This window comes from Melopsittacus undulatus, chromosome 17 (genome assembly GCF_012275295.1).
Source record: "Melopsittacus undulatus isolate bMelUnd1 chromosome 17, bMelUnd1.mat.Z, whole genome shotgun sequence".
Classification (NCBI taxonomy): Eukaryota; Metazoa; Chordata; class Aves; order Psittaciformes; family Psittaculidae; genus Melopsittacus; species Melopsittacus undulatus.
Window position 1 is genome coordinate 3,692,204 of NC_047543.1, and position 24,648 is coordinate 3,716,851.

Below are 24,648 nucleotides of genomic sequence, written 5' to 3' on the forward strand. Positions count from 1 at the left end.
ATTTTCTTTTTTTTTCTTTTTTTTTGTGAAATAGAGCTCCTGAACGCACAATTTTGGGGTTTTTTGTTAATTTTGTTGGGTTTGGTTTTTGTTCATAATTTAAACGTTTGGAGGTTGCTGAAGTTTTGCCTGAGGCAGTGGGGTTGGGAGGGATGGGATGGGGATGGATCCTTCCCCCTCCCCCCCCCCCCCCCGCGGTGGCACCGGCCATGGGGAGGGGGCTCCGGGGGGGGTGTCCATGTGTCCATCCCCCCCCACAAGCAATTAAAGAGGACAAAGGTCAGCAAAGGTCAGCGGTGCCGCGTGTTTGAGTCCCGAATATGGGGTCTGGAGGGATTTACCCCCCCCCCCCAAGGGTCGGTCTGCCCGTGGGGCTGGGTCTATGGGGCTGCACCCATGAGGCTGTGTCTATGGGATTGTGCCCATGAGGCTGTGCCCATGGGGCTGGGTCTATGGGGCTGCACCCATGAGGCTGGGTCTATGGGGCTCATTAATGGGGGGAAACTAGTGTAAAAACATGTTTTCAGGAGGAAATTTGCTTTGAAAAACAAAGTTTGGTTTGAAAAACCTTAAGTTTGGGTCCAAAACCTGAAATTTGCTTTGAAAACTTTGAATTTGCTACAAAAAACCTTGAAATTTGCTTTGAAAACCTGAAATTTGGTGCAAAACTGAAAAGTGCTTTAAAAAAACCTGAAATTTGCGTCGAAAAATTGCAGTTTTGGGGCGTCACGTGACGGTTGTGGTTTGTTTTTTTAAATTTCGGTGTTTATTTTTGTTCTTTTTTATTTACGATAAAAGCAGCGCGCGCCCTCCCGCGCATGACGTCACTTCCGCCGCCGGGACACGCCCTCTGACGTCAGCTCTGTGCCCGGCGCTCGCCTGCCCCCTGCCGGGCAGAGCGGGAACGGACCGCAAAGGCCGCCGGGACGGCGGTGACGTCACCCGCCGCGGGGGCCGCCGGGCGCTGTAGTCCGTTCCCGGCGTGCCCCGCGCGCTGGCCAAGATGGCGGACCGGCGGCGGCAGCGGGCCTCGCAGGACAGCGAGGACTCGGACTCGGACTCGGCCGCCTCGGCCGCCAGCGCCGCCCGCTCCGGTTCCGGCTCCGGTTCCGGGTCACGGTCCCGCTCCGGGTCCCGCTCCGGGTCCCCGCGGCCGCAGCACCGCCCGCCGCGGGGCGCAGCCGGAGCCCTGAGCGCTGGGCCGCGGGGCCGCGGCGGAGCCGACAGCGCTGCGGGGGGAGCGGCCAAGAGCGCGCCCGAGTCCGAGTGTGTGAGTGCGGGGATGCGGGGAGGGCTCCGGGGGGGGCACGGGCGGTCCTTGCGTTCCCTTCAGGGCCGGGCTCCAGCACCGGGAGCGGATGAACCCTCCGCCCCCATCCCAGCCGGGTCCCGGTGCGGGTCGGGTTTGATGCCCTCTCCCATCGTGGATCCGCCGTGCGCAGCCTCCCGTATGGAAGGGAAACCTTTAGAGGGAGGCTTTGGTGCTGCTGCCCCGGCCTGGATGCGTGTTCCTCTCTTCCTGGGTCCCTGTGCTGGTTATTCCAACCTTCCTCCCCCAGTTTTGGCGTTCGGTCCCGTTAGCTCCTTGTCTGGTTTGGGTCTGGGGTTGTTTTCACTGCACAGGTTGATCAATGTGTTCTCCTTACTAAAACCTTCCAGATCTGAGCTGTTCTGCTTCATTTATTCCATGATTCCATGAGCTTCTCCAGGGCACAGGGCTGTGCTCCTGTCACTGGAATCTCGAGGACATGCTCAGCATCTATTCCTTATTCCTGCTTTAAGGAATCCTGGAGCTGGCTTGTCCTCCCTCATTGCTGAGGGAGGAGCTGTGGTGGTGTTGGCATCGCTCTTTCCCCTCTAAGCTCTCCAGCACTTGATGCAGTTTATGTTGGTTTCTTCTTGAGCTGCTTTAGGATGACCTAAGGAAAAGGCCTTGGGAGCCCTGGATCTGTTTCCCTTCTGCTCACTGGAGCTGAACTTGCCAGGGCGGATGTGACAGGACCTTTGTTGGGATTGTGTGTGGGATGGTGGGATGAGACCGGGACTGCGCTGCTGACCTCCCCCTCTGCTAACCCTCCTGTCTCCCCCTCTCCCACAGGAAAGCGAGGATGGCATCGAGGGAGATGGTGAGTAACGACTTCCTGCCTGTGCCGTCCTTGTGCTGGACACAACGCCTTCTCCAATGGCCCTGCAGTTGGTGCAGTCCCAAATGGGAACTCATAACAGTGGGCAAACAGCGGGTGCAGGGCAGAAAGCCCCAAACTCATCCTTGCTTCCTCCTGTGCTGGCAGTGGGGTTTGTTGGGGACACGCTGGTACTGGCCTCTGCCTTGGAGAGGCTGCTCTGTGTGTGCCCCTCTGCTTGTTATGCTCACAGCGAAGCTACATTTCTGCTCCTGCCCTAACACCCAACTCCTGTTTCTCCCCTGCAGCTGTGCTCTCGGATTATGAAAGCGCAGAAGACTCAGAGGTAAGAGCAGTCTCTGTCCTGGTGTTGGGAGTGTTTGCAACTCACACAATCAGCACAAACCCCGGGTTGTGTCCCTTGTTTTCCACCACCCCATTGGCAGCATTGCCTTTGTCTCAAGGTACCAGCACCGTGGTCACTGCCACCACTGCAAGGCCCTCACCGGTGGTTCCCTGTGTACAGAGAAGCCGCTGTGCTGCTGGGGTGGCTGTGGGACCAGTGTGGTTGGGATACTGGGAGCCATGGCCCAGAAGGGTGTGAAAGGAAGCGGAGGATGCGTGTTGGGTTGAAGCATCCCTGTGTGTGGCAGCTGGAAGGGGAATGTGCCCTGGCAGTGTTGATAACTCTGTGCTGGCTGTGTATGGAGCACATCCCACCTGAGCCCCCTGCCTGCACCCTGTGGCTGAGGTTTTAGCTCAGAACAGCAAGTTTACCGTTTCCAAGCAGTTTAGAGAAGTTGTGGTTTCTAATGATGACAATGAAGGTTTTCGAGTGAGAACCCTTCTCTTGGAGCAGCTGCTTTGGGGATCTGGAGGGGGCAGCAGTTAAAGACAACACAGGACACCAAGGCAGATGAAACCAAAGCTCCTAGGGCTGTACTTTATCAATTCATCTGTGTCATTACCAAGGAGGCTGCAGAGGTGGCACATGGAGGAGGAGCAGCTCCCGGTGTTCACCCTGCAGCAGCTCTTGGTGCCTGGAAAGCTGCATGGAGGCTCCCGGTGCACGTTGCAGGGGGGATTGCATCACTGCCGTGCCAGGATGACTCTGTTCCGGTGCCTATAAATAATGCCCTGCCTGGGCTTCCCCAGCGTAAACAAAAGGAGCAGTTGATGTGCAAATAACCCCGTGTTGAAAGAGAAAAACAGAGCAGTCTTTTTGTTAATCACACGGGGCTATTTTTAGTGTGGGCTCAGGCTCAGCAGGGCTGCAGGCTCCTGGAGGGTGAAACCAGGTCAGCTCCTGCCAGCACAGAGCTCCCAGTGACTCAGCTCAGTGACTCCAGGGAATTTGGAAGCGGTGCTGGCTGGGGCCGGGCCCTGGCGTGGGAAGGAAGGGATGGTCCAAGGGCCCTCGCTTGCTGTCTCCCTGCCTTTGCCCTGGAGCTGGTCCCAGACCGGAAAGCCAGACTGTTGGACCTGAGAGGGATGGGGGTTGGTTTGCTTTTCCCATTAAAATTCAGGGATGAGAAGGACCTTAAGAGCTAATCCACTGCTTTGAGAGGGGCAGGTCTCAAGTGGGACAAGGATCTAACTCCAAACGTGGGGACTTGTGTGAGGAAATTCCTGGGGAAGCTGTGGCTAAAGGTCCGTGTTAGAGTAACGGAGGCTCTCTCAGGCAGAGGAAGAGGATTACAGCGAGGAGGAAAGTGCCAAAGTGGAACTGAAGCAGGATAGTAACGATTCCTCTGGATCAGCGGCAAAAGCGGAGAAAGGGGATGAGAAACCAGAGTCTAAGGGTGCTGTGACTGGGGAGAGGCAAAGCGGGGACGGGCAGGTAGGTGTTAAGCATGGGTTCCTTGGGCCAGGGGGGAGGCTTCTCACAGGGGGACTGCTGTAGTGGTGAGAGCTGTGATCCTGACAGGAGAGCACTGAACCCGTGGAGAATAAAGTTGGGAAAAAGGTTCCCAAGCACCTGGATGATGATGAGGATCGCAAGAACCCAGCTTACATCCCACGGAAAGGGCTGTTCTTTGAGCATGACCTCCGAGGGCAGACACAGGAGGAGGAGGTCAGGTACGTGAGCATCCCCCATAGGTAAGAGCTCTGAACTGACAGAGGGGAGGTTGGGATGAGCTCTTAGGCAGAAGTGTTGGGGGGAAGAGACGCTGTCTCCTGTGCACACCCAGCCCTAGAACACTTTGGTCTCTGGGCATGGGGCTGGTGGAAGCTGTGACGTTTCCTTTGTAACAACTTGTGGTGTGACTGTTCCAGGCCCAAGGGTCGTCAACGGAAGCTGTGGAAGGACGAGGGCCGCTGGGAGCACGACAAGTTCCGGGAGGACGAGCAGGCCCCCAAGACCAGGCAGGAGCTGATCGCGCTCTATGGCTACGACATCCGATCAGCTCACAACCCTGATGACATCAAGCCAAGGAGGATGCGCAAACCGAGGTGAGCAACAAGGGCAACCTGGAGCTGGCTTCTCCCAGAGGGAGACAGGTCTGAAATCCCAAAGTGGGGAGGGAAGTCCCCTTGATGGCATTGGTCTCTGAGGTGTGACCTTGGTCCTGGGATCTCCGGACATCCTTGAGAGGGTTTCCCTCTGGTGCCTTTCACCAGGGATTTGTTTCCAGTTATTTGTCCTATTTTTCCCCCTCAGGTTTGGGAGTCCACCTCAGCGAGATCCAAACTGGTCCAACGAGAGGCCCAGTAAGCCCCCAAGGCACCAAGGTGCAGACAGCACTTCAGCTCCCCCCCGAACCTTCACCAACAGGAGCTCTGCAGGGACGGGGAGGATGCCCCCAGCCAGGAACTACCCAAGGCTGGGGGGCTACAAAGAGACCCGTCCAGGCTACCGAGCTTCAGAAGCCAGTATCCAGCACCTGTCTCGGAACGGTGAGCAAGTGAAACAGGAGAGCAGCTACCGAGGGAAGCGCGCAGAGCAGTCCCCACCGAGGGACAATTCACCCGAGGTGGAAGCAACACACGTCCACAGCAGCCCTGTAAGGGAGGAGGTTGCTTTGGAAAACCAAGCCACAGCTGCAGACGCTGCCCAGCCACCACCAGACAGACCAGTTGAAAAGAAGTCTTATTCCCGGGCAAGAAGGACCAGAATCAAAGCTGGGGATGCAGGGAAGCTGGCGGATGAAGTGCCCGCTTCAGAAGGGCTGGCTCCTGTGCCTCCAAAACCCGTGCAAGCTGAGACATCCCTCCCACCAGCCAAGAGCAGCAACTGGGAGTCACCGGTAGAATCCAGCTTGGATGGACTCGAGCAAGAAATGACCCAAATGAATCTCGCTGAGCAGAACTGGGCTCCAGGGCAGTCCCAGTTCATGCAGCCCCGGGAGCTGAGGGGTAAGTGGGTGCTGCCTGTTGGCTTTTGACTGCAGGCAAACACAGTAAACAGGCAGAGCTGAAGTGTGTCTGCCTCAGTCTTGGGGTGGATCCAGGACAGGGATGCTGAGAGGTGGTGAGAGGTAACAAAACAGAAGAGAAAAGGGGACTTTGGGAATCCCGGTGGGACCAGCTGCTGCAGCCAGAGTCATTGGTCAGGAGATGAGGAGCCTTGTGCTCACTTGGAGTGAGGTAGGGTGATGGATAACCAAGCTCCTGCAGTGTCTTGCTAGGAGCAGGAGGAAGCTTTCCTCTGTTTATCAGTGTAGTTCCTAGCGTTGGGATTTAGTTGGCACAAGCTAAGGCCTGGCTGGGATTGGCAAATGAATTTGTGCCTCGTAGGAGGGAGCTGCTCCATTTGCAGCAGCAGGAGGGATCTGAGGCAGAGTTACCCTGTGTGAGCTAAGGACTGAGTTCTAGTTGAGCATCCATGCAAGAGGTCACTCAGGTATAATTATCCCTTTGCAGAATGAGAATCTTTTTCTGGGGACTGTTGGAGTTCTTCCCAAGGGAAATAAAACTGGAGCAAGGAGAAGAAAGCAGCTTGCTGCTTTCATAAGCATCTCTTGAGGGTTAGGTCATGAAACCATCAGTCATCTTGTACTGATGCGACTGGCAAGAGCTTTGTGCGAAGACTCTCGGTCTTGCCTGTGGATGTGAGGAGACAGCCTTTAAATGTGTCAGTGGGATGAGAGCTCCAACGTGCTGTGATCTGAGCTGAGATCATAGACTCCTTGGTTTTCTGCTTAAAAATACAGCATCTTCACAGATTTACCACGAGATAGCTCCAGAGTGCAGTAGGAGACCACTTGTCCAAAGGACATCCTCCTCCACTGTCCCTTTTGCTTCTTCCTAGCAGAGAAGGGCAGGATTCTGGGAGGCCTTTGGCTGTGTGCCCGTGCATGTGTTTGCAGTACCAGTGATCCGTGGGCACTTCCATTGGTTGGTCTGTCCACTCTGGCTCCCTTGGCATCACCTGGGATTAGCTTGGCACCGTGTGCCAGAACTTGGCTGTTGGGATTAAAAGGAGCCTGTGCTAAAAGTGGCTACACCCTGGAGAGGGTTTAAACTGCAGCTTACCCTGTCCCACGTGGCGCCTTGATTCTGCTCGGAGGAGATCCTTGTCTCGGCAGCAGCAGGGCTTGTAGATCAGGACCTGGGTTTCAGGCTGAGGACTTCTCTTTGTTAGCAAGGTTTCAAAGGTGTTGAGCAGCACGGGTGATGGTAGAGGGACACAACAGCTGCTCATCTGTACCCAGTGTTCCACACGGTAGCTGAAGAGCTGAGGTTGTCCCAAGGTTCCTTGTCAGGAAGGCAAGAGCTCTACCTATGGGTAGCACAATCACGTCCTCGAGCTGCCGCCGCCTCCTGGTATCTCCCTTGATGGGTGAGGTGGCTTTTTCCTGGGCAGAAATGCAAACCATAATAAGCACTTTGTTTCTTCCTCAGGTATTCCTAACCACCACATGCACGTGGGAACTGGGCCACCGCCTCAGTTTAACAGGATGGAGGAAATGGTAAAGCCTGTTGCGTGGAGCGTGACTCTTGCCTGCCACAGCCTGCAGTTGGTTCTGGGTGCTGTAATTAGAGGCTGCCTGGGACACCTCAGCCTTTCCCTTTCGTGGCTGTTCCCAGTTCTCTGTGTGACCCAGATGAGGGCTTGGAGGGGCTGGGAAGGGCTGGAGGGTTCCTGACCCTCACCGGTGCCTTTGGACTCTTGCAGGCCGTGCAGGGAGGCCGTGTCAAACGCTACTCGTCACAGCGGCAGAGACCACCGGTGCCAGAGCCTGCCCCCCCCATGCACATCAGCATCATGGAAGGGCACTACTATGACCCATGTGAGTGCTTCCATCCTGCTCCTGAGGCTCTGTGTGTGCCTGGACCTGAGCAGCTGGAGCAGGAGTCTGCCCACCCCTGTTAGGGGCTTTGTTGTTGTCTCACAGTGAATTAAAAGGTGGCTCTGAGCCTCCCTCTTGGTGCTGTAACCCACTGGAACAGAAGCAGTGTTGCCACCTCTAGTCTCTAGGACACTGCTTTCCTTCACAAAAACTAGGGTTTCAAATTAACTTGAAATCAGAGCAATGCCTTTGACATTTAAGAGAGGTGAGAATTACAGAGCAAGGCTGAGGATGGATGAGGAATTTACTCCAGCCTGTAAAGTGCAAGAGAAGAGATTCCTTGAGTGTTCTCCTGCTTTGTAAAAGGAGTAGGAGGCTTTTCTGTTGGGAGCGTGTAGCATCTGTCAGCCTGGTAGACTGCGTGTGCCGATGGGAATGTGCTTTGCAGCACAGCATCTTGTCACCATGGCTGCTTGGGGCAGGCATGTGACTTGCTGCAGTAGAACAAAACTGGTTGGAGCTTTTCCTTACCAACTGTTGTGTGTTGCAGTACAATTCCAGGGACCAATCTACACCCACAGTGAGAGCCCAGCCCCACTGCCGCCCCAGGGGATGATCGTACAGCCAGAAATGCACCTCCCTCATCCAGGTGAGGAACCAGCTTCCCTGTATGGGGCATGACAGCAACGTGGTTGTGCTCAGCCTGTACCAGGGAGCAGATAACTGTGGGTCCACACAGCCTCTTGTCACTGGGGGAATCCATTTTGCCTGCTTCTGCAGCATGGAAGAGACCTGCTTCCCTCGTGCACTGGGAGGCTGAATCACTGTAGATTTAAAGGAAAGAAAAATGTGCATTTCTGGCCCTTGCAGCCAGTGCAGGGCTGAGGGATCTCACTGGTTTGGCAGGCTCTAGCTGGATGTCTGCACATCCTGCACAGGCCTTCCTGCCTGAGCTGGAGCCAGCTGCTGTGCTCGCCTGGTTCTGCAGTCCCTGATGCTTCCAGATCAGAGAAGCAAAGCAGAAATGAGAGCTGTTGAGTTGGCATTTCCCCATCTTCCCACAAAAACTGCTCCCTGAAGGGGATAGGATGTGCTGACCTGGGGCTGTGGCTGGTTCAGGGAATTGGGACCCCATGCTGGGCAAGAAGCTGTGCTCCACTGTGCTGAGAAGTGCTTTCTCCTTCCCCCTCTTCCTTCCCCCTCTTCCCCCCCTCACACCACACTAACCATGTTCTCCTCTCATCCCAGGTTTACATCCCCACCAGACGCCAGCCCCCATGGCAAACCCTGGCCTGTACCCTCCGCCCGTCTCCATGCCCCCGGGGCAGCCCCCCCCACAGCAGCTGCTGGCACCAACTTACTTCTCCCCTCCTGGAGTCATGAATTTCGGGAATCCCGGCTATCCCTACCCGCCGGGAGCGCTGCCCCCTCCGCCCCCTCCACATCTCTATTCCAACACGCAGGTAAGCAGCTGCACTGCACATCACAGGAGCTGTCGGAGGCAGATGGGATCCTCTGGAGCATGGATATACCCTCTGCATTGCTGGGAGAGGACGGGGAGCAGCTGGGCTGCTCTGTGGTGGGAGGTTGTTCACTGTCATCCCTCTCCCTGTTTGGGGTGGGTCACTGAAGAGGATGACACCCACAGCTGCTGTACCCTGAAACAAGGGACTGGTGGCTGGAATGCCTCTAGTGCTGGGTCTCAGAGTTGAGGCCTTCTGCAGGACAGGGGAGCAGCCCACTGGGAGCCTGTGACCTTTTACATCCCCTCAAGCCCATGTTAAGCCAAGACCACCTTGAAAATAGAAGCTGCCCCATCCCTGGCAGTGCTCAAGGCCAGGTGGGACACAGGGGCTTGGAGCAGCTGCTCCAGTGGAAGGGGTCCCTGCCCGTGTCAGGGGTTGGAATTGGATCAGCTTTGAGGTCCCTTCCAACTGTGAAGATGGCTTTGGAAGCCCTTTCCATTTGAGATGAGGGCAGGAGGCTGGGAACTGCCCAGTGCTGTTCTTCGGAAGCCCTTGGTGGGAGCAGCACGGGGCTGGCTTTTCCTGCTCCGAGTCCCTCTGCTCCACAGAGCTGCTGGGCAGGGCAGAGGAAGCCGAGGTCTGGGAGCAGCACACGGCTGACACGCAGTGGCAAGCGGGGGAGATGCACGTTCCCAAGCCCTGCAGCCTCTCTGACCTTCCCTGCATCCCTCCCACTGCCCTGGCAGGAGCCAGCCTGGTTTGAGGGGCACGATCCTGACCCCCTGCAGCTGGAGGGGATGTGGGGGTGATGAGGAGCCGTTACCTGCATTGCCCGTGTAGGAAAGGAGTCGCTGCTGCTGTTACAAAGCACAGATGTTCTGTGGCAGCTGGGAGACTGGGGGGGAAGGAAACCCATCTGTGAGCTTCAGTCTGATGTGGCTGTGAGCTACTGCAGCCCGGCCCTGCCCCGAGGCCATGGTGAGGGGCAAGGGTAAGCCAGGGTCCTCTCTGAGGGGTAAGTGCTGCTGTTCTTTGTGACCTTGTGGAGCACAGCACAAACCAAACCCGGTCCCACTGTGACTGCTCTCACCTCCAGTGCTCAATGGTGGTATCTGGTCACAGCCCAGCTTTGCACAGTAACATGTGGTGCTCTCCCAGGGGATGCAGGTTTCTGTGCCCCCCAGCACTGACCCTTCTGCTCTCTGGGGAGCGCAGGCCCAGTCCCAGGTGTATGGAGGGGTCACCTACTACAACACTGTCCAGCAGCAAGTGCAGCCCAAGCCTTCTCCTCCTCGAAGGACATCCCAGCCCGTGACTATCAAGCCACCACCTCCTGAGGTACCATCCCCTCTACACAAGCCCGTGCATGTGTGATGCTGAGCCCTCGGGGTGTGCGCGGGGCTGCAGTCTCCCTCTCCCATCCCATACAATGCGTTGTTCCAGGGAAGTCTTAACCTGTCTGATCTTTGACATGTCCCATACTTCAGCTTCTCGTTGCAGGTGGTAAGCAAGGTTCCAGTTAAGTTGAGTTTCTAAATACTTTAAAACTAAACCCGCATCAAAAGTAAGTCCAAAGTTGACTCTTGCTTGTTTTGTTTTGTTTTATTTGCTCAGGGTAGAGAGCAGAGCACTTTAGAGAGAGACAAATCCAGTCCTAAGCTAGAAGGCAGTGACTTCTCTGCGAGAATAAGAGTCAAGACCTTAGTAGATAGCTCAGGCAGCAGACTTAAAGGCTTTCCAGAGGCAAGAGCTGTTTCTCTGCGCTGTGAATGGCTTCCTCGCTCCGGTCCTGTGAGCTGTGTGTGTGCCAGGGTGCCACGTGTGTGTTTGCTTCCCTTTCTCCATGCCTTGCTCAGCACAGAGGCAGCCGGAGTCACCCAACCAGCCCCAGCAGACCTGGCCAGGCTTGTGCCGGTGCTGAAGGGCTGGGGACACACAGAGTGTGTCCATGCGCTGTGAGATGCTCTCATCACCTTGATCAGAGCATTTGAAAGGCCTCACGATGGGAAGCTGTTTAACCCTGAGGAGAGCAGGGCTGGGGGGTGCTGGTTGTGCCCACACTGGGCATGGGGGAAGCCAGAGGCCTGGGCGGGCGGTGGTTGTGGTTTGGCACCCGGGGAAGGAGGGTGTTCACTTGCAGCCCCCGCGCTGGTGTTGGTGCAGCCTAAAACCTCCACTTCTCCTTCCTCTTCCCCTCCAGGACAGCAAAGGTGAAAACCCCAAGGAGAGGAGCACCACGTAGAGGTGCAGCCATGGGAACCCCGACCCCAGCCCCGGCAAGGAGGAAGCTCCTGGGGAAAGGCTTCTTCCCTGTGTAGGTGAGGCAGCAGGAGGACATGGGCTGCACCGTCGTGCTCAGGGCCAGGCACCTTCCCCCTCTGGTTTTACCGGTGCCCTCCCAAGACTCATCTCGCTGCTGCTGCTCTGCCCTCCTTCCCCTCCCTCCCTGCGGATTCAAGCCCCAGGGCCTTGGCCACGAGTTCTCTCAGCTTCTCTCTCCCGTACTAAATGTCTGCCCTTTCCCCTCCCTGTGATGTTAAACTCCATTGGCTTGACTGTGGTCTCTGTTTTTATTTAAGAAATGAACCAGCTCCTTCAGTAAAGCTGATTTGTTTCTTTTCTGGGTATTTTGGGTCTGTTTGTCTGGCTCATGGGACCGTCACCTCCCCCGTCCCCCCATGGAGACAGCTGAGATGTTCATTCTAATTCTCTTTTATAATTAGCAGGTTTATTTCTGCCATTGTTAAGGCACAGGGAGGGCAGCTGGGCCATGGGGGCTGTTGGAACGCGCTGGCTCTGCAGCCACCACTTAATTTAGAAGCTCCTGTTTCTCAAGCCCCATTGGTAACTTGTGTCCTTGGTAGGTTCTGCCCCAGCTTTCAGCTCCCATCAATGGGGTGACCCCCTCCCTGCTGCCACAAGCACACCCTGCAGAGCAGGGTGAGGTTTCCTCCCGCACCTCTGCCAGATCAGCAGCAGGAGGAGGTTTTGGGCACCTGGACGCGGCCCGAGCAGCTCTGCCAGCCCACAAACCAGCCAGACGGGGCGAGCAGGGCAGTCCTCTGCTCCCAGCACTTGGGTGTTGCTGCTGTGGAAGTGGAAGGAAGGGGGTGTTGGAACCCGCCCTGACGCATCCAGCATCCAACCTGGGCTCCCAGCCCCAGCAGGAAGCATTTGCCACCACATAAACCAGCGCTCCCTGGGACCTTGCAGCTTTGGTTGCCCTGGTGGGACTCGGCACAGCCATGTGGCACTGCGGTGCCGGCTGCACCAGCTCTGCAGCAGCATCCCACCAGTTCCCAGTCCCACTCAGGCTCGGCTGTATCCTCGCAGCCGTTGGCAGATTGCATGAGGAAGCTTGGTGAGGGCAGGCTGCCAATCCCTGCCCATCCCGGCTGCGGTGAGCACGTGCTGGGGCAGCCTGGGGAGGTGGCAGCTGCTGGCACAGGAGAGCAGGAGCATCCTTGCTCCAAGCAAGTGGCAGCATCTTGGCCTTTGAGTCCCCATCTGCAGCAAGGGAGGGTGCCCAGGGCCCACCTGCCTGCTCTCTGGTCCAGATCTCCTCCTGCATGCTCAGCTTCCCAGCCGAAATCCCTTTGTTCCTTGTTGGTAACTCTGCCCTTTTTGTACCTAATCCCAGGCATCAAAGCAGGAACCCCTCTTCTTCTCCATGTAACCATTCCTCTGCCTTAAGGCTGTAATTGAATCATTGACATATTGGTCCTGGTGGCTGAAGTCCTGCACCTCACAACATGTGATGGGTTTTGGTTTTGCCTTTGGATTCCTGTCCCGTAGAAGTGCACATTTGTAACCAGGGTTGTACCAGCACACGGATGAGAACATGTGTTAGAAAGCAGCCATCCCTCTCCTGTCTCCTTCCCTGCACCGAGTGCTTCCAGAGGAGAACCGGGATCGTTCCCCTGCAGGCAGGAGCTGCTGGTGGGGCTGGAAGAGCAGCTCCAGCCCAGCCCGAGCCGGGCTCAGGCACAGGGAGCCCCTGCTCCCTGCCGGGGATGGAAGGAGCAGTGCGGAGGTGGTGCAGGAGCTGCTGCCTGTGAGCTGCTGCCTCCCTCCAGCGCTTCCCACGGCAGAACGGGTGCTGGGTGGCACCGACCCCGCTCTGCAGCCTCCCACTGCTCCCAACCGAGGGGGGCTGCGGTGCTGGGGGGGGAAGGATGGATCCCCCCATGCTCAGGGCCGCTTCTCTGCGCTGGATGTTGGATGGGATTTCTCGGTGCGATCTTTCCCTCCTGCTGTTTTGGGCAGTGCCTGGAGGATTTGTGCCCCCCCCGCTTGGAAATGGAGGCGCAGGTTTGGGGAGGGAAGCGCCTGCTCCAGATCCCAGCTCCATAGGAGCAAGAACAAATCCATTAAGCCGAGAGCTCGCGGTGCCCCCGTCCCTGCTGAGCTGGGATGAGCCAATGGGCCCGAATCTGGGGCGCGTTCCCCCTTCACCCAGAGCCAGGCACCCTCCTCCCGCTGCCCCATGCAGTGGGAATGGAGGAGCTGTGTGGGGCTGTTCTTGGCTCCGGGTGGGATGTGGGGCTCAGAGGTGCTATGGGGCAGAGGAGCTGTGCGGGGCTGTTCTTGGCTCCGGGTGGGATGTGGGGCTCAGGAGCGCTATGGGGCACAGGAGCTGTGTGGGGCTGTCAGTGCCATCCCACCGGAGACAGGGATGTGGGGACACGTTCTGCTGCTTTCCCGCCGCCGCATGGATGGGGTTGCCAAGCAACCGCCGGGTGCAGAGGCAGCAGGAACAAAGCAGGAGCTGCCGGGACCCCCGTCCCCCCCATGCAGTGCGTGGGCAATGGGGCAGCCGCTCTGCTCCCCACTCCTTTGGCACCATCCCCCCCTGCAGCCGCAGGTGTGCAGGGCATGAACCCGAGCGATGCGGATGGGGATGTGCAGGTTCTGTCTCCCCGGTGCTGTCCCCACTGCCGCTGTGCCCAGCGGGGCACGGAGCCGGTTCTGGGGGTGCTCGGTACCCAGGGGACGGGGACCCCGCAGCTCAGCCCCGCCCAGCCCCGGTGCCTGCCCCGGCTCCTGCCCCGGCTCCTGCCCCAGCACGCCGGGCAGGCAGCGCCTGTTCCCGGCCTGGCAGCGGGAGGGGGGCAGGAGCTGCCCCAACCTGCCCGTCCTGCCCCGGGGGAACCAGCACCGGGGGGGCCGGCACCCACCCCCGGCCCTTTCCCACGCTGTGATGGGGATCAGAGAGCTCCCCCCCCCTCGACATCACCCCATACCTGGGGATGTGACCCCATAGATGGGACTCAGGGGAGGGGGTACCATGGGGGGACACAACCCGAATGTTGTGCCCCTGTTGAACAAGGGGCTCGGGGTGTGCCATGGATGTGGTACAGTCTGTTGGGGGGGGCGCACTGCGCCTCTCTCCGGTGCGGCGGGGGGGACCCAGGCAATGGGGAGCTGCGGGGCTCTGCCGCCGTGACCCCGTGTGCGCGGCCCCGTCCGGTGCTGCGGGGCGGGGAGGGGGGTGCGGGGGGGCCCCGTCCGGTGCTGCGGGGGGCGGGCAGGTGCCGGCGGCGGGGCCGGGGGCGGGGCGGGGCGGGCGCTACCGGCGGGGCCGCGGGGCGCAGCGCGGGGCGGGCGGGGAGCGGCGCCGGGGCCCGAGCCCGAGCGGAGCCGAACGGAGCCGCCGCCGCCGCCGCCGCCCATGGCCCCTTGAGCCGCAGCCGCCGCCGCGCCCGGGCGGCCATGAAGCCGCTGGAGAAGTTGCTGAAGAAGCCGGGCTCGCACCTGCCCGCCCGGGCCCCGGTACCGGCACCGCGGCAGAGCCTCCCGCGCCCGACCGAGGACCCGGCGGCGCCGCAGCCGGGGGGCGAGAGCCGCTGCCTGGAGCTGCGTCCGCCCGAGGCTCCGCTGCGCTCCCCCGAGGACCCCTCCCCGGGGGGGGACCGGGAGCCCCCGAGCCCGGAGCCCCCCCCCGCCTCCCGCTGCGGCTGCGGCCCCGCCGCGCCCGCACCCCCCGAGCGGCTCCTGAGCGCGCTCCTGGAGCGGCTCCCGGCGAGCGGAGCTCACGGCCGCGGCTGCGGAGCAGGTACCGGAGGGACCCCGGGGGGGGGGGGGGGGCCGGTGCGGGCGGTGCGGGAGCCCGGGGGTGATGCGGCGGCGCTGGAGGGGGGGAGGATTTGGTGGGCGCGCTCCCGCTGCCGCCGAGGGATGCGCTGCGGGATGCGGGTGGGAGAACGGCGGAGGAAGCGCCCGGTGCCCGGTGCGGGTGCGCGCCCGGTTCTGGTGCCAAGGTCAGGCTAGGACCGCGCCAGGCCGAGGCTCGCGTGGGTTGGGGTGCGCAGGATCGCACCCGGCACCGCCGCGGAGGGGGCTCGGTGCCTGCGCCGGGACCGGACGAGGCCGATTTCGGCCTCCAGCGGCGGCCGCCGCTCGGCGCAGGAGCCATCGGTTCATCCTGAGCATCCCGGGGCTAAAATTACCCCCGGTGCGAGCTGCGGAGCGGGGCCCGGCGGACGCCGCTTCCCTCCGGCACCTGCTGCCCGGTGCCCCCCGGCCGCGGTCCTTGTGCCGTGGGGCTGGGGTGGGTTTGGGTGCTCCCACCCCGTGGGGTCCCCGCTGGGCTCCCGGGAGCCGCCAGGGGTGCCCCGGGCCGGGGTGTGGTTCCCCCCCCGACACCATGGAGCCTTCGGGAAGGGGCGAGATGGAACTGGCAGCGCTGGGCCCTGCCTGCACCAACATGCTGCCAGGCCCGGCCCTGCGCTGCCTGGGTTGGCAGGGAGCAGGGCAGGAGCCATTGGGGGGGTGCAGAGGCTCCCCCCAGCCTGGCGTGGGAAACCTGTCCCTGTGGCTGCTGCAGAGGGATGGGGAAACTGAGGCAGGGCTGAGGGTGCTGCTGCCAGGATGGGGGCTTCAGTTCTGTCTGCACCCCAGGGGAGGTCTGGGGCCGCTGGGGGCCCCCACATTGCCCCTGCCTGCCCCAGCACTGATGCAGGGTGCTGGATGTGGTGCTGGGGGCCGAGCTGGGTCCAGGCTGTGCCCCAGACTGTTGTGTCTTGCTTTTGGTAGCAGCCTGTCTCCCATGGGCGCTGTGCCCTGGCAGGTGGGTACTGGGGGAGCCTCAGCCCCAGTTTGACACAGATCCGTGGCTGGGTTAATGGGCTGAGGCCTGGGAGATGCTTGAGAGGCCCTGGGAGGGATCCTGGTGTCCCATCACTGGTGCTGGGGCTTAGGACCCAGCCCTGGGCACCCATTGGCTGGGACCTGCTCAGGGCCCAGGGTCGAGGGTTGTGCTGGTGCTGGGGAGGGAGCGGTGCCCGGTCCAAAGGTCACTGGGTGCTGGCACTTATGGGATCACCACTGGGATCGGTCCCTGGGCTCACCCAGCTGGACCAATCCCCCCTCCCGGCAGTGGGGGGGTCCCATGTGTCCTGGTGTCATTGGCATTGCCCCCCTTGGCTGCCCACTCTGATGGGGGGCAGGACCCCGGGGGTGCTGTTGGGGGCTGTGCAGGGAGGGGTGCCCACTTCTGCCCCCAAATCCCCCCCAGAATCGCTGCTGGATGACATCGTGCTCACACACTCGCTCTTCCTGCCCACCGAGCGCTTCCTGCAGCAGCTGCACCAGCAATATCCTTGGGGGGAGCACGTCGGGGGTGGGCATGAGGAGGGCATCAGGATGCAATGAGAGGCGGCACAAGGATGCAGTGGGAAGGGTCTAAGGTTGGGCATAGGGAGGGCATAGGGATGGTACAGGGTGAACATGAGGATGCAACCAGGAGAGTTTTGGGGTGGGCATGAGAGTGCCATAAGGGTGACAAGATGATAGGCACAAGGGTGGGCATGGAGGGAGGCAGCAGGATGCTGTGGTGGGAGCAATAAGGGGCGGGGGGATCAGGGCGCCATAGGGCGCACATATGGGTTCAGGTGCACGGTGGGCAGTGCGATGCCACCGGTGCCCGGGTCCCTCCTTGCCGTGGGGCCTCCTTGACGGTGCCACCTTCGTGCTGCCGCGCTGGGAGGACGGGGCCGGGCTGCGGCGCAAGCGGGCGGTGCTGGCCGTGCTGCTGCACTTCCTCGAGACATACAAGGGGCTGCTGCAGGAGGAGGAGAGCGCCGGGAAGGTCATCAAGGTGGGTGCCCCCCCCATGGAGCCCCCCCATGGAGCCCCCTCCATGGAGCCCCCTCCGTCTCCTCGTCCATCCCCCCCCCCATCCTGAGCCCTTTCCCCCCCCCCCCCAGGAGCTCTACCTGCTCATCATGAAGGACACTTCCCTGTACCGAGACCTGGAGGATGAGATCCTCAAACTGCACCGGCTGGTGGAGACCGTGGAGCTCAAGTGAGCAGGGACGGACGGGGGGGTCCCTGTGGGGCAGGAGGGACAAGGAGCTCAGCAGCAGCCCCTGGGGAAGGAGCGAGGCTGCGGGGGGGGCTCCTCCTGACCCCCGTCCGTGCCGCAGGGTGGCCGACGAGACCCCCCCCCCGAACAAGCAGGTGAAGCCGCTCTTCAGGCACTTCCGCCGCATCGACTCCTGCCTGCAGACACGGGTGGCGTTCCGCGGCTCCGACGAGAGTGAGGAGGGGGGACGGGGGTGGGATGGGGGCTGGGATGGGGGCTGGATGCTGGGATGGGGGCTGGATGTCGAGATGGATGCTGGATGCTGGGATGGGTGCCAGGATGGGTACTGGGTGCTGGGATGGGTGCTGGCATGATTGCTGAATGCTGGAGTGGTTTTCGGGTGCCAGGATGGGTGCTAAATTGAGTGCTGGGTGCCAGGATGGGTTTCATGTGCCAGAATGTGGGATGGGTGTTGGGATGGATTCTGGATCCAGGGATGTGTGCTGGGATGGATTCTGGATCCTGGGATGGGTGCTGGGTGTTCGTATGGGTAATGGATGCTGGGTTGGGTACTGGGTGCTGGGATGTGTGCTAGTGTGGGTGCTGGATGCTGGAATGATTTTCGGATGCCAGAATGGGTGCCAGGTTGGATGCTGGGTGCCAGGATGGGGGATGGAATAACTCCCGGTTGGGTTTCATGTGCTGGGATGGCGCTGGGTGCTGGGATGGGTTTCAGATGCCGGCTGCCCCGTTCTCCCCCCCCCGGCTCTCCAGCACCTGCTCCGTGCCTCAGTTTCCCCATCCCACCTCTTCCCAGTCTTCTGCCGTGTGTACATGCCCGACCACTCGTACGTGACCATCCGCAGCCGCCTCTCGGCCTCGGTGCAGGACATCCTGGCCTCGGTCACCGAGAAGCTGCAGTACTCGGAGGAGCAGAGCACCCGCGAGGACACCCTCATCCTCGTCACCGTGGCCTCATCCGGAGGTGCCCGCGGGGCCGGGGAGGTGCTGGGGCAGGGGCTGGATGGGTGCTGGGGCAGGGTGGGCAGGGGCTGGATGGGTGCTGGGGCAGGGGGGACAGGGGCTGGGTGGGTGCTGGGGCAGGGGGGGCAGGGGCTGGATGGGTGCTGGGGCAGGGGGGACAGGGGCTGGATGGGTGCTGGGGCAGGGTGGGCAGGGGCTGGATGGGTGCTGGGGCAGGGGGGACAGGGGCTGGATGGGTGCTGAGCCTCTCCCTGCAGAGAAAGCCGTGCTGCAGCCCAGCGAGGAGTGCGTCTTCACCACACTGGGCATCAACAGCCACCTCTTCGCCTGCACCAGGGACACCTTTGACTCGCTGGTGAGCACCGCGCTGCGCTGGGCAGGGAGGGGGGGTCCCTCAGAGCATCCCTGATCCCAGCATCCCATCACAGGTACCGCTGCCGGAGGAGATCCAGGTGGTGCCAGGGGACACCGAGATCCACCGTGCGGAGCCGGAGGACATCGCCAACCACCTCACTGCCTTCCATTGGGAGCTGTTCCGCTGCATCCATGAGGTCCGGGGGGGGGTGTTGGGGGTGGCTCTGCTCCGTGGTCCCCCGGAGCGGGGGGGGCTGGGGGGGGCTCTGACACGCTCTGGATCCGCAGCTGGAGTTTGTGGATTACGTGTTCCATGGGGAACGGGGCCGCAGGGAAACGGCCAACCTGGAGCTGCTGCTGCAGCGCTGCAGTGAGGTACAGCACTGGGTGGGCACCGAGCTGCTGCTCTGCGAGGCCCTGGGCAAGCGCGCCCAGCTCCTCAAGAAGCTCATCAAGATCGCTGCCATGTGAGCCTGGGGATGGGGATGGGGGGATCGGGGGGGTCACCCCCATCTGCTCCTCACCTTCTGCCCCCCCCGACTCAGATGCAAGCAGAACCAGGACATGCTGTCCTTCTATGCCATCGTCATCGGGCTCAACAACGCTGCCATCAGCCGCCTGCGCCTCACCTGGGAGGTAAAGACGGGGGGGGGGGGGGTGCCTGGGAACCCCTGGGTGCTTCTGGGACCTCTTGGATGTTTCTGGGGCCCCTATGGATGCTCCTGGGCCCCCCTGGATGCTCCTGAGCACCTATGGATGCTCCTGCCCCCCCCCGGATGCTCCTGGGTCCCCCCCAATGCTCACCCCATGTTTTGTCTTGCAGAAGCTCCCAGGGAAATTCAAGAACCTGTTTCGGAAGTTTGAGAACTTGACGGTGAGAGGGGCTGGGGGGGGGTCAGCACCCAGGGGATGCTCCCACACCATCCACTCCCAGGCCCTGTGCCCACTGGTGCCAGTGGGGGGGTACCAGGGTGCCAGCAGCTGTAGGGAGCTGCTCCCCTCGTGTCCCCCCCCAGGACCCCTGCAGGAACCACAAGATGTACCGGGAGGTGCTGGCCAAGATGAAGCCCCCACTCATCCCCTTCGTGCCGCTCATCCTCAAAGGTGAGGGGGGGGCACAGGCTGTGCCCGGAGGGGGCTGTGGTCCCAGTGCTGCCCCATTGGCCCCCCCTCACCCCTCTCTGCTCCCCCCCAGATCTCACCTTCCTGCATGAAGGCAGCAAAACCCTCCTGGATGGCTTGGTCAATGTGGAGAAACTGGTGGGTGCCCTTTGGGGGGGGGGGGTTGGAACTGTGGGGCTGGGAGTGAAGCTGGGGGTGGGAATAGGGGGTGTGTGCAGGGTCCCTGGGGTGCAGAATGTGGGTCCCTGGTGATGGGGATGCCCCAGGGCAGGGTCCTGGGGGGGAGGGGGGGATGGTCCCGGGGGGGCTGGGGTCTCACTGGGGGTGCTCTGTGCCCAGCACTGCATCGCTGAGAAAGTGAGAACCATCCGGAAGTACCGGAGCCGCCCGCTCTGTGAGTATGGGGGGGGGGGGGGGACACGGGCATGGCCCCACATCCCTGCTGCTGCCTCTGGGATGGGGACGTGTCTGTGCCCACATCAGCTCATCCCTGCATCCCTCCATCCTCATCTCTGCATCCCTTCATGCGCATCCCTCCATCCCCATCTCTGCATCCCTCCATCCCCATCTCTGTATCCCTTCATCCCCATCTCTGCATCCCTTCATCCCCATCTCCACATCCCTTACTCCATCCCCATCTCCGCACCCCTTCATCCCCACCCCTGCATCCCCACATCCCCATCTCTGCATCCCTCCATCCCCATCTCCGCATCCCCTCATCCCCATCTCTGCATCCCCACATCTCTTCATGCACATCCCTGCATCCCCATATCCCTGCATCCCTTCATTCCCATACCCCGCATCCTTTAATTCCAATCCGTTCATCCCCATCCCTGCATCCTCATCCCCGCATACCCTTCATGCATCCCCCTCCCTCCCTCCCCGTGTCCCCATCCCGGGTCCCTGCCGGTTCCCCAGGCCTGGAGCTGGAGGCATCCCCGAGCCAGCTGCAGACCAAGGCTTACGTGCGGCAGCTTCGCGTCATCGACAACCAGAACCTGCTCTTCGAGCTCTCCTTCAAGCTGGAGCCTGGGGGGCAGTGAGGGACCGGGACCCTCCCCCCCGGGGGGCCTGGTGCCCCCCAGCACTGACGCACTTTGGCCGGACGCGGGGTGAGGGGCACGGCCGGGAGCTGCCCCCACCCTCAGCACAATGGGGGGGGGGACCCCCGGGCTCATCTCTCCCCCCAGTGTCCCCTTGGCACCCATTGACCCCTTCCAGTGACCGGGGTGCAGGGACCCCCAACCCCCCCCCCCCCCGGACTCCTTCCCCCTCCCTCTATTTTTGTACTCCCCCCCCCCCCCAGACGTGTATATTTTGTACGGAGCCGTCGGGAATTGTACATTTATTTTTTAAGAAAAAGGAGGAAAAAAGGAAAAAAAAAACAAACCCAAAACCAGCCCCAAACCCACAAAACCCAATGGGGGGGGTGCAGAGCCCCAATAAACGGCTGTCCCGGCCCCTGTCTGATGATGTCATGGCTGGGGAGTGACGTCATAGCTCTGCCCGGTGACGTCACGCCGGTAGCACAAGGGGTTGAGGGTCCCGGCGCTGGCCGGGGCGGGCTCGACCTTCTCAAGATGGCGGCGAGGAGGGGCAAGACCTTCTCAAGATGGCGGCCACAGCGGGGCCATGCTGCCGGCTCAACATGGCGGGAGGGCGGAGCTGGCTGCGGTAACCCCGCTTTGCCGCTCCGGTCTGCGGGGCTCAGACAGGACCGGACCGCGGAGCCCTCCCGGTGCCGCCGTTCTCCCTCCGCTCCCCGCGGAGCCAGGCCCCCATCCGCACATTGACCTTCCCAACATGGCAGCCACACTAGGGCCCTCCCCTTTGACCTCCCCATCATGGCGGCGCGGCCCCGCCGCTCCCCGCCCACATCCGGTCCGGGCGGCGCAGGACCGGCGGGGGCCGCCATTTTGTCTGTCGGCGGCTGGAGGCCGGACGGGGCCGTGGGGCCGCGTTTCCGGGTGCGGCGGGAGGAGGCCGCGGGCTGCCGGTGAGCGGGGGGGGGTTACCGGGAGCGGGGCGGGGGGGGCTGGGGTAACCGGGAGCGGGGAGGGTCCGGGGACACGATCGCACCGGGGCCCGGGGGGGTCCCACCGGTGGGAGCGGCTGCGCTGGAGCGGTGATGGCGGCGGGGGGGGCTCTGAGGGGATCCCCCCCTCCTCGGTCCCGCTGCTCCCGGTTCCCCCCCTCCTCTCGGCTCCGCGCTCCTCCCGGTGTCCGGTTGTACCGGGGGTCGCGGGGCTCAGGGCTCAGGGAGCTCCGCGGTCCCGTCCGGTCCCTCCCGACGCCCTGAGCAAAGCGGAGCGCGGGGCCCCAGCGGTGCCGGTGAACGCGGCCGCGGCCTCCGCCGCTCCCCGGGCGCAGGGCCTCGGCCCTCGGGACCGCGATCGTGCCGCGGGTCGGGAGCAGGGGAAGGCCGGAGCTCGGTGCTCGCCGGGAGCCGGGATGGGGCAGAGCTGCGGCCTCCCCCCTGCACCGGTGCTGCTGAGCCTCCGTGCGCAGCTGCGGAGCGGCCCCTGCCCATCCCGGCTCCCGTCCGCGGGGTCCCGGTGCGCATCGGGGGGGTCGGCCGGGATGGGGACGGGTTCAGGCTGGGGGGGGACAGGGACTGCCCAGGGATGGGCCCAGCGCAGGGGTTGTAGCCATGTGCCTGGGTAAGTGGTCCCTCCTCGGGGTGATGCTGGTTTGGGGTTTGCCCCATCACACCCCGGGGAGCCCCAGAGAGGCTGGGGAATTCGCCACCCACTTATTTAACAAGCACTGCTCAGACACTGATTCTGGGGGGGGTTAACCTGGAATCCCCATGGCTCCCAACCACGGCTCTGCTCCAGTTACCCCCTTGCTCGATCCCCCTCTGACCTGCTTGCACTTGGGCAGCATCTGCGGGTGGGATGCAGGAGGAGGAGCCCCCGGCTGCCTCCTGACCCTCAGCTTCGGATGTGCAGCTCTGAAGGCCTCAGGACTGCTCTGCTCCGGGTTATCCCATCGCAGCATCCAGGCGGAAGGTGTTTGTAGGGCCGGCAGCAGGAGCCGGTGCAGCAGCGTCCTCAGGCCAGGTGGAGGCAGAGGCTGTGCATGGAACCGATGGCAGGGATCGCAGCCGCCGTGCACTGAGCCGAGCCTTGGAGCGCTGCCGCCGGCCCACGGCGGCCTCGCTTTACCTTTGGCAGACTTGGCTGCGGGCAGCACCCGCCCGGCCTCATCCTGCTGTGCTGTGTGCTGTGCAGCGGCTGCCGGAGCGGAGCTGGGCTCGGGGTGCCCGTGAATCCACCCTGCTGAGCGCATCCTCTGCCCCTCACAGCCTATGGAGCACATCCTGCCCCTGAGGGGCTCCGGCACCGCTGAGCCCCCCGCAGCCAGCCTGGTGCTCCCGCTCACAGCCATGGTTTGCTGCTGGAATGCGAAGGCAGAGCCTGTTTTCCCATGGCTGGAAGCACAGACCCCTCTTTGTGCCGTGAGGGGTGAGGGACGGCTTTGCCTTCATCCTGCCACGAGCAAACCGGAGCCGGTGCCATGCTGAGCCTGTGCAGTGCCCGGCCACAGGGGACTGGTGCTACCTTTACCAGGGAATTGGGTCTGTTTGAGAGAGCTGATGTGACTAAGAGTAGCCTGCACTGGGAGGCTGCAGGGTGCTCACCCCGTCCCCAGTGTCTGTGCACGGTGCCACGCTGCTGCTCTGGCATCCTCTGCTCTTGCTGCCCCCCCCCAGCACCGAGGTGATGGGCGCACGTTCCAGGTCAGGGCTCGCTTCCCACTTTGCTTCCCTTTAAAGTGCTGCTGCCGAGGCGCCCTGGTCCTTGTCTGACCTACTTACTTACATCTGGCTGCTTGGAAGGGAGGCGGGTTTGCTCTGCCAAAGAAGTAGCTTTGTGTTGGGAAGCAAAGGTGGGAGGAGGGAGCCGGGGGGGAAGTGCCCTTGTAGCAGGGGCTGAGCGTGTTGGGTTTCTCCTGCTGCCTTTGCCAGGGCAGCTCTGGCTCGAGCACAGCTCCAGTGGCTGCTCCTCGCTCTGCTGTTGTGAGCGGGAGTGAGGAATTCAAGTGTCCTTGCAGAGCTGAAGCGGCTCCTTCATCACTGGCCCCGGGAGGAGGCTGCAGTGCTGGTGACCCAGCCCTGCTCTGGGGTCTCCTGCAGCACCGAGGCCGTGGTGCTCTTTGCCTCATCCCTGCTCCCTTTCCTTCCTCTGGTGTCTCCTGCAGCATCGGTACCGTAACCGCAGGGATCTGCTGCTCGGCAGGACTGGCTGCACCGGCAGGGCAGGGGGGAGGCTGCAGGGAGCTTCCCTTTCCCAACGGGAGCAGGTTGGGGCTATGGATGCAGCTCACAGTGTGGATCCCGGTAGGCTGGACCATGGGGGCCTGTGGGCACCGTGCTGGGATTCAGCTGCTGCTGCACTCCAGTGTCCTGCTCAGGACAGGGTGATGGGCACGTTCCTGCAGCACCAATGCTGTTTCCTTCCCTACAGCCTGGGCTGGAGCCTGGTTCGGGGGCCCGGGGGTGCCGGTGACTTTGGCTGGAGCTGGGAGGGACACGGCTGCATCCGCAAGGACCCTGTCACTGCATCTGTGTCTGTTAGAGCCCATTGCTGGGCCCATCTCGGAGCAGTCCCTGCTGTCCCTCTGCAGATGTGCAGTGTGTTCTTGGCCCCCAGTGCCCTAAGAGCAGCTGAGAGAGGCTCCGAGAGCTCCGGGGCTCCTTGGCTTCCTTCATGCTCCCCCCTCCCGCTGCTGCAGTGAGGACACTGGGGCCAGGCCCTCAGCACCTTCAGCAAAGCTCTGCTTGCTCTGAGCCCCTCTGGGAGGCTTCTGCAGCCTTAGGGTCTTGCACAGACACCAAGCATCTGCCCCAAAGTAACCCTCAAGTGCTGGGGGTTCGATGGCAGCTTATTGGTGTTCTCTTTATGACTCCAAGTACAGACCTGCTTAACAGTGAGATGTGTTTCTTTAGCCAGTTAAGTGGTTTAGAAGCAGTCCGGGATGGGTTTCTGAGTGGCTGCTTCCTTTCTGCGAGGCCTTTGTGGCTTTGGGGTGACTTTATCCTGCGGTGGGGACTGCTC

General features: G+C 61.9%; 2 protein-coding genes across 5 annotated transcripts; both read left to right on the forward strand.

The window, feature by feature from the left end:
- The first annotated feature begins 1,003 nt into the window (after window positions 1–1,003).
- Window positions 1,004–11,379, forward strand: CASC3 (CASC3 exon junction complex subunit). Of its 4 annotated transcripts, XM_034070168.1 has the most exons (14): window positions 1,004–1,270; window positions 2,099–2,126; window positions 2,432–2,469; window positions 3,805–3,963; window positions 4,051–4,202; window positions 4,401–4,577; window positions 4,786–5,480; window positions 6,969–7,036; window positions 7,243–7,357; window positions 7,908–8,006; window positions 8,606–8,820; window positions 10,039–10,161; window positions 10,311–10,387; window positions 11,024–11,379. In XM_034070168.1, the coding sequence occupies exons 1-13, from the start codon at window positions 1,004–1,006 to the stop codon at window positions 10,344–10,346; spliced, it is 2,172 nt and encodes a 723-aa protein (XP_033926059.1). In that variant the 3' UTR covers window positions 10,347–10,387; window positions 11,024–11,379. The 4 variants fall into 4 exon arrangements, with proteins under 4 accessions (XP_033926059.1, XP_033926060.1, XP_033926057.1 ...); XM_034070169.1 differs by having other exon boundaries at window positions 10,267–11,379; XM_034070166.1 differs by having other exon boundaries at window positions 10,311–11,379.
- Window positions 11,380–14,450: 3,071 nt separating this feature from the next.
- RAPGEFL1 (Rap guanine nucleotide exchange factor like 1) lies at window positions 14,451–20,836 on the forward strand. The gene is made up of 15 exons (XM_034070332.1): window positions 14,451–14,878; window positions 16,340–16,418; window positions 16,789–16,921; window positions 17,031–17,128; window positions 17,250–17,362; window positions 17,946–18,113; window positions 18,370–18,467; window positions 18,541–18,663; window positions 18,755–18,933; window positions 19,012–19,102; window positions 19,290–19,340; window positions 19,483–19,570; window positions 19,662–19,726; window positions 19,928–19,982; window positions 20,507–20,836. The coding sequence occupies exons 1-15, from the start codon at window positions 14,536–14,538 to the stop codon at window positions 20,629–20,631; spliced, it is 1,809 nt and encodes a 602-aa protein (XP_033926223.1). The 5' UTR covers window positions 14,451–14,535; the 3' UTR covers window positions 20,632–20,836.
- Window positions 20,837–24,648: the final 3,812 nt, after the last annotated feature.

What these genes read in the sequence shown, in the direction of transcription:
- RAPGEFL1 (XM_034070332.1), top strand. Translation starts at nt 14,536, where the DNA reads ATGAAGCCGCTGGAGAAGTTGCTGAAGAAGCCGGGCTCGCACCTGCCC. An exon ending in GTGGAGACCGTGGAGCTCAA is followed by an intron (nt 17,129 to 17,249) that starts GTGAGCAGGGAC and finishes TCCGTGCCGCAG; the next exon opens with GGTGGCCGACGAGACCCCCC. An exon ending in GTTCCGCGGCTCCGACGAGA is followed by an intron (nt 17,363 to 17,945) that starts GTGAGGAGGGGG and finishes ACCTCTTCCCAG; the next exon opens with TCTTCTGCCGTGTGTACATG.
- CASC3 (XM_034070165.1), top strand. Translation starts at nt 1,004, where the DNA reads ATGGCGGACCGGCGGCGGCAGCGGGCCTCGCAGGACAGCGAGGACTCG. An exon ending in GCGCGCCCGAGTCCGAGTGT is followed by an intron (nt 1,271 to 2,098) that starts GTGAGTGCGGGG and finishes CCTCTCCCACAG; the next exon opens with GAAAGCGAGGATGGCATCGA. An exon ending in TTAACAGGATGGAGGAAATG is followed by an intron (nt 7,037 to 7,242) that starts GTAAAGCCTGTT and finishes GGACTCTTGCAG; the next exon opens with GCCGTGCAGGGAGGCCGTGT.